At 36.6% G+C, this 6,983-nt stretch overlaps 1 protein-coding gene across 1 annotated transcript; it reads right to left on the reverse strand.

Annotated features, from left to right (window-relative positions):
* Positions 1-243: 243 nt before the first annotated feature.
* Positions 244-3,052, reverse strand: LOC127249182 (uncharacterized). Its single transcript, XM_051271876.1, has 5 exons — positions 2,828-3,052; positions 1,202-2,781; positions 992-1,147; positions 340-881; positions 244-296 (listed from the first exon to the last, which is right to left on the reverse strand). The coding sequence occupies exons 1-5, from the start codon at positions 3,050-3,052 to the stop codon at positions 244-246; spliced, it is 2,556 nt and encodes an 851-aa protein (XP_051127833.1).
* Between the last annotated feature and the right edge of the window lie 3,931 nt (positions 3,053-6,983).

Consider the following 6,983-nt stretch of genomic DNA (forward strand, 5'->3'; position numbering starts at 1 on the left):
ATATAAAGGAAAAATAGCGAAGAAGCAAAACGCTAAATATAATCCCTTAAAACATTATAAAACAAATACAGAAAGCACTGTAATTAGAACTATAGAGCACAAAGTATATAATACCACAAAGTGCTCTATTATAAAAAGAAAATCATCAACCTTCAAGTCATTGCTAACATACAAACCCAAGGAAAACAACTTCATTAGTGTGGAATATGCACTTTTTAAAATTAGCATAGAGTTGTTCTTCCCTTAACCGTTGAAAGACGAGTCGCACATGCTCAACATGTTCCTCTTTACTTTTACTGTAGACAAGAATATCATCAAAGTATACTACAAAAAATGTACCAATGAAAGCACGTAGAACATGATTCATTAAAAGAATGAAGGTACTAGGAGCATTAGTTAGACCGAATGGCATTACCAACCATTCGTACAAACCTAGCTTTGTTTTAAATGCCGTTTTCCACTCATCGTCGGGTTGTATACGAATCTGGCGGTATCCACTCCGAAGGTCAATCTTGGAGAACATTCTCGCTCCATTGATTTCATCAAGCAAGTCATCAAGGTGTGGGATTGGGTGTCGATACTTGATTGTAATCGCATTCACCGCTCTACAATCCACACACATCCTCCAAGTCCCATCCTTCTTGGGGACAATGCTAACACGAACAGCACATGGTGATAAGCTCTCCCGAACCCATCCCTTCTCAAGAAGTTCTTGGACTTGTTTTTGAATCTCCTTATTCTCATCTGGGTTGCACCGATACGCAGGACAATTTGTGATTGAAGCACCGGGTAGGAAGTCAATTTGATGCTCTATCCCACGAATGGGCGGTAGTCCTTGCGGTAGTTCCTCCGGGTATACATCCTTCATCTCTTCAAGCATCCTAGCAAAGGGAATGGGAAAACTAGTGAGTAGATTATCTTTATCAGAATGAAATAAATCTTTGCATAACATCATAAAACACCCTCCCTTTTGATGATCTAGGTCACCAACTTCTCTCTGAAAATCGGTAAATGAAAGAAGGATGTTGGAACCCTTAGCAGTAGAGTCTCTCCTTTCCTCTGTGGATACTTCTTTTCCTTTAGCTCTTTAAAGGCTTTCAGCCTCTTGCATCTTCTTTCGCAAACTTTCTTGATCTTTTTGAACCTCCTTCAATGGCAAAGAAGGAATCATTACCTTGTAGCCCTTGTCATAAAATCTAACTTTGTTAGTCTTGCCATCATAGATAATTCTTTATCGGATTGCCATGGTCGGCCAAGAAGCACATGGCATGCGGTCATCGGAGTAACATCACAAAGGACATCCTCTTTGTAGGGGCCGATTGAAATTGGAACTTTGGCTTGCGTAGTGATCTTCATATCTCCACTAGAGTTCATCCATTGAAGATGGTATGGAGTCGGATGCTTGATAGTTTGGAGTCCAAGCTTGTCTACCACATACCAACTTAAGACATTGGTGCAACTTCCGTTATCAATGATTATCGATGCTCGCTTCCCACCAATCTTGCACCGACAATGGAACAAATTCCCCCGTTGCTCCTTAACCCGATCAACAAATTTTTCCGACTCCTTGGGAACAGCACCAAGCATTCGCAAAACCACTAGAGACTCCCCGGATGAATCCTCTTCAACGTGCTCTTCCATCACTTGGATTGCTTCATCCTCACTCGCCTCAACCCCATGTTCCCTATCTTCACCCTCATCATCCGACAAAAATACATAGTCCCCATTGTCACAAAGCACAAAAGTTCGCAAATTTGGGCATGTATTGGCATAATGACCTTTCCTTTGACACTTAAAGCATGTGACATGCTTTGCTTTGTTTGGTGAACCATCCTTGCTGACTTTCCTTGGTTCATCACGCTTAACCACCTTAAGCGGCTTATTCTTGGTCATGTGCTTATCATCTCCTTTGGGCCAACATTTTGTTTGTCCCATATTACCCCCAAACTTGTTGAAATTTGGTGACGTCTTTCCAAAGCTTACACTTACTCCTAACTTTCCATGCGATTCAATCTTGGTAGCAAGTTGGACAAGTTCCAAAGTAGAATTGTATGGATACATATCCACTTGAATCATAATATCACGCCTCAACCCTTTGAGAAACCGATACATGGTGACTCCATCATCTTCCATAAGCTGAGCCCGCATCATAAGCATCTCCATTTCCTTGTAGTACTGTTCAACCGTCTTGCTACCTTGGACTAAAAACTGAATTTTCTGAAGATCCATCTGATAATGCGGGGGCACAAAACGTGCATGCATAACTCGAGTAAGGGCTGCCCATGTCTCATCCGGAGGCATTCCCGACCTTGCAATATCGACTTGTACCTTCTCCCACCAAACAAGGGCATACTTCTTAAACTCCACAACAGCAAGCTGAATTTTCTTGCGCTCCGAGTAATTATGACATGCAAACATCATCTCCACTTTGCTTTTCCACTCAAGAAACTCATTAGGTTCAGCCGATCCTACGAAAGGTGGTATGGAGAACTTGATGGACTGCATGTTATCATCAACCTCATTAACTCGAACTCGGCTTCTTCGGTTATGGATATCTTCTTCGAAGTCAAACTCATCAAGTAACTCTTTGGTAGCATCCTGTCTTCCTCGTCGACCTTGGATAGATGTAGGCCTTGGACTAGTAGGACGCCTTTCGCTAAAATCATCAACTTGGATAGATCGATTTAGGAAAACATTTGTTGAGCCCATAGGTTGCTTGCCAAGGTGGATTTCTTCACGTCTAGCATCACTATGACTTCCTTTTTCTTCAAGAGTAGCAACCTTATTGAAAACCTCATTGAGTTTCTTTTCCATATTTTTTATCAACCTTCCTTAACAAGGCCTCCGCATAAGCCTTCATCCGAGCATCCACAACATCATCTATGTCCTCTCGAACATGATCTACTTGACTCCGTAGGTCAGGTGTCTCTCGACCTTGTGGATCCACACGAGATGTCATGCTATCCATCTTTCCGCCTAACTCGTCTTTAATATCTCGCATATCTTTGCTTTGCTTATTTATCGCAGCCAAGATATCATCCAATGAAGCCATACCTGCACCAAAACAATCTAATATATGTATATTGAAAGTTAGTTCTCACAATTCCCCCCTCTCGCACACGCATGTATACCTCTCGACAAATGGATAGAGTTTCCAAGCTCTTAAAGTGTGCCTTGATGGAGTCGTAAAGATGGAACCTGAGTGACGTATGTGTTTAATGTGGACAAGAAACTATAAACAAGACTCAATCAAAGAAATCTCAAAATAGTGTCAATCATGCAATGCAAAGAACCAAGCTCATTCATTCACGAGCGAATGACCAAACGTACACAACAAACAAATTCCGGAACTAAGCAAGTCAACAACAAACACAAGCTCAATTAGATCTCAACAACCACCAAATCACCACAATACTCAACCCCTTTTAAAACGTGTCAAACGAATATGACAAACACAAAATCGATCCAAACTCAAAAACCCAAAACTGAATAATCAACGTCAATTACAAAATCACAAAAACTGATTAATATAACTTTCTCCCCACTTCACAAGCTTTCCAATGACATATCATATGCGAAAAACGGAGCTCGTATGAGAAAACTACACCTCAAACAAGATTATCAACAAAAAATTGCTCTAGTCCTCCCGCTCGATTTTGTTTTTTTGTATTTCGTTTTCTTTTTTTTTTCAAATATTTTGGTTTTCTTTTTCTTTTCTTTGCAACAATTTTTTTTTCGCAACTCCTTTTTTTTCTTACTTTTTTTCACGGCAATATTACGAGGCCTAGGTAAAACAATACATCATCAATAACCCTTACACTTCCCCAAAAACATCCAACTTAAAATTAATTCAACCTCACTTCAAACAACAACGAACTCAACAACCCGCAAACTTGCAAAACTCGAAAAAGAGCAAAATCGCAGAACTCAAACAAGAACAAACTTGCAACACTTAAACAAGAACAAACTCACAAAACTCAAGCAAGAGTATCAAGTGTATATTAAAATCACCCGTCAACAAAGTCCCAAACTTGAGTTCATATAATGTATATAGATGTAAGGTGCATGTTGTACACTAGGAAGCATAGAGGATCAAATTGTCTACACTAGAAGGCCAAACAATGACAAAACTCGAGATCGAATTTACGTCAATTATATGCAATGAAAAAGTTCAACTAAGCAACAAGAAGAAAGAATGAAAAGAAAAGATAACAAAGGAATTTATTTATTTTTTTTTTTCAGAATTTTCGAAATAAAGATAGTGTAAATTGATCAAACTGCTCTGATACCAAAATTAAATATATGTCATGGACCAAAATTGATCAACTACACAAGACACGGAATAAACTAACTAAAATAGAACTATCTAATAAACAACGAGAAAGAACGAATAACTAAACAGAACTAACTAAGCAAGAAAATAAGGAACGAATTAACTAAACAAAACGCATAAAGCGAGAAAACTGATAGTCGAAAGAGAAGCAAACCTAAGTAAGTACTAACGTAAGAACGACCCGATACCCTTCAAGCATCGAACTATCCTCCACGAAGGCACCACCTCGGTCGACACTTTGAAGAGCTCTTCCACCTTTCCCAAATGCCACGAACTTGAGGCTTTATACTCAAACCCGGATTTTAAAACTAAACCTCATGGCGCATGCAATGGAACTGCATTCCATGAAATATTAGACTAAAAGAGAAAGTATTGCTATCAAGCATAACTTTCCATAAAAGGAAGTGATCATAAATGATCAAATAGTCACAAAAATATATTTTGCTAGGTGTATCTTACAAAGCACCTTAAGGGTCCTATTGGTCCCCCCCCCTCTTGCATGTGAGAAGTATGTGAGAGCTTATTATATATATATATATAAGTGGTCCCAATTGATGGACCCCCCTCACTTGAGCATATGCAACCTAGGTTTATATAATTACATATTAAACCCTCTATTTTAGCAAACTCCTAGGTTTGCACAACTTTTTCACTAGTTGTCCGATTGAGGCGTTGCAAGCTCCAATGTAACCTTTACAACCACGGCACTCGCCCTAGGCTTTCCATCAAGTCCTCGCATGTTGTAACACAGTCCGTCGGTTGGGCTCCAATTCTCTAATTTCTTTATCAGGCCTTGCAATTTTTCAATGCACGCTTTCGCTCGAGCTCTCGAGACTCGTCCGATTGGAATATGAGAAATTGCAAGTCCCGATCTTTCCGTATCCATGTCCCCTAAAGCACTATTTAACATATACGAAAAGCACTGTAGTTAGAAATCTAGAGTACAAAGTATAATCTTATAAAGTGCTTTAGTTAATACTATAAAGGAAAACAGTGAAGAAACAAAAGCGCTAAATATATTCCCTTAAAGCATTATAAAACAAGTACGGAAAGTACTGTAATTAGAACTATAGAGCACAAAGTATAAAACCATAAAGTGCTATATTATAAAACGAAAAGGTAGTTAAGAAACAAAAGCACTAACTTTATTCCCTTAAAGCACTAATTAACATATACGAAACGCACTGTAATTAGAACTCGAGAGCACAAAGTATAATCTTATAAAGTGCTTTTGTTAATATTATTAAGGAAAAAAGTGAAGAAACAAAAGCGCTAAATATATTCCCTTAAAGCGTTATTTAACATATACGAAATGCACTATAATTAGAAGTCTAGAGCACAAAGTATAATCTTATAAAGTGCAATATTATAAAAAGAAAAGGCAGTTAAGAAACACAACACTAACTGTATTCCCTTAACGCACTCTTTAACATATATGAAAAGAGCTGTAATTAGAACTCTACAGCACAAATTATAATCTTATGAAGTGCTTTTGTTAATATTATAAAGGAAAACAGTGAAGAAACAAAAGCGCTAAATATATTCCGTTAAAGCATTATAAAACAAATACCAAAAGCACTATAATTAGGACTATAGAGCGCAAAGAATAATACCTCAAAGTGCTATATTATAAAAAGAAAAGGCAGTTAAGAAACACAACACTAACGGTATTCCCTTAAAGCACTATTTAACATATACAAAAAGCACTATAATTAAAATTCTAAAGCACAAAGTATAATCTTATAAAATCTTTCATAATATAGAGGAAAAACAGTGAAGAAACAAAAGCGCTAAATATATTACCTTAAAGCATTATAAAACAAATACGGAAAGAACTGTATTTAGAACTATAGAGCACAAAGTATAAACCCATAAAGCGCTATATTATAAAAAAGAAAAGGCAGTTAAGAAACACAACACTAACTGTATTCCCTTAAAACACTATTTAACATATACGAAAAGTGCTGTAATTAGAAATCTACAGCACAAATTATAATCTTATAAAGTGCTTTTGTTAATATTATAAAGGAAAACAGTGATGAAACAAAAGCGCTAAATATATTCCCTTAAAGCACTATTTAACATATACAAAAAGCAATGTAATTAGAACTCTACAGCACAAAGTATAATGTTATAAAGTGCTTTAAAATAAAGAGGAAAAATAGTGAAGAAACAAAAGCGCTAAATATATTCCCTTAAAACATTATAAAACAAATACGGAAAGCACTGTAATTACAACTATAGAACACAAAGCATAATACCATAAAGTGCTATATTATAAAAAGAAATGGTAGTTAAGAAACAAAAGCACTAACTTTATTCCCTTAAAGCACTAATTAACATATACGAAAAGCACTGTAATTAGAACTCTAGAGCACAAAGTATAAACCCATAAAGTGCTATATTATATAAAAGAAAAGGCAGTTAAGAAACACATCAGAAACTGTATTCCCTTAAAGCACTAATTAACATATACGAAAAGCGTTGTAATAAGAACTCTACAAGACAAATTATAATCTTATAAAGTGTTTTTGTTAATATTACAAAGGAAAACAGTGAAGAAACAAAAGCGCTAAATATATTCCCTTAAAGCATTATAAAACAAATATGGAAAGCACTATAATTAGAACTATAGAGCACAAAGTATAAT

The sequence above is a fragment of the Andrographis paniculata genome, unplaced genomic scaffold (genome assembly GCF_009805555.1).
Source record: "Andrographis paniculata isolate CXL003 unplaced genomic scaffold, ASM980555v1 Contig35END, whole genome shotgun sequence".
Lineage (NCBI taxonomy): Eukaryota > Viridiplantae > Streptophyta > Magnoliopsida > Lamiales > Acanthaceae > Andrographis > Andrographis paniculata.

Bases quoted from the DNA above. Each gene is read 5' to 3' on its own strand.
- LOC127249182 (XM_051271876.1), bottom strand. From the start codon at position 3,052: ATGGCTTCATTGGATGATATCTTGGCTGCGATAAATAAGCAAAGCAAA. The intron at 2,782-2,827 runs GTTGATAAAAAA...GTTTTCAATAAG, and splicing joins CGGAGGCCTTGTTAAGGAAG to GTTGCTACTCTTGAAGAAAA. The intron at 1,148-1,201 runs GTTAGATTTTAT...TTGCCATTGAAG, and splicing joins ATGATGGCAAGACTAACAAA to GAGGTTCAAAAAGATCAAGA.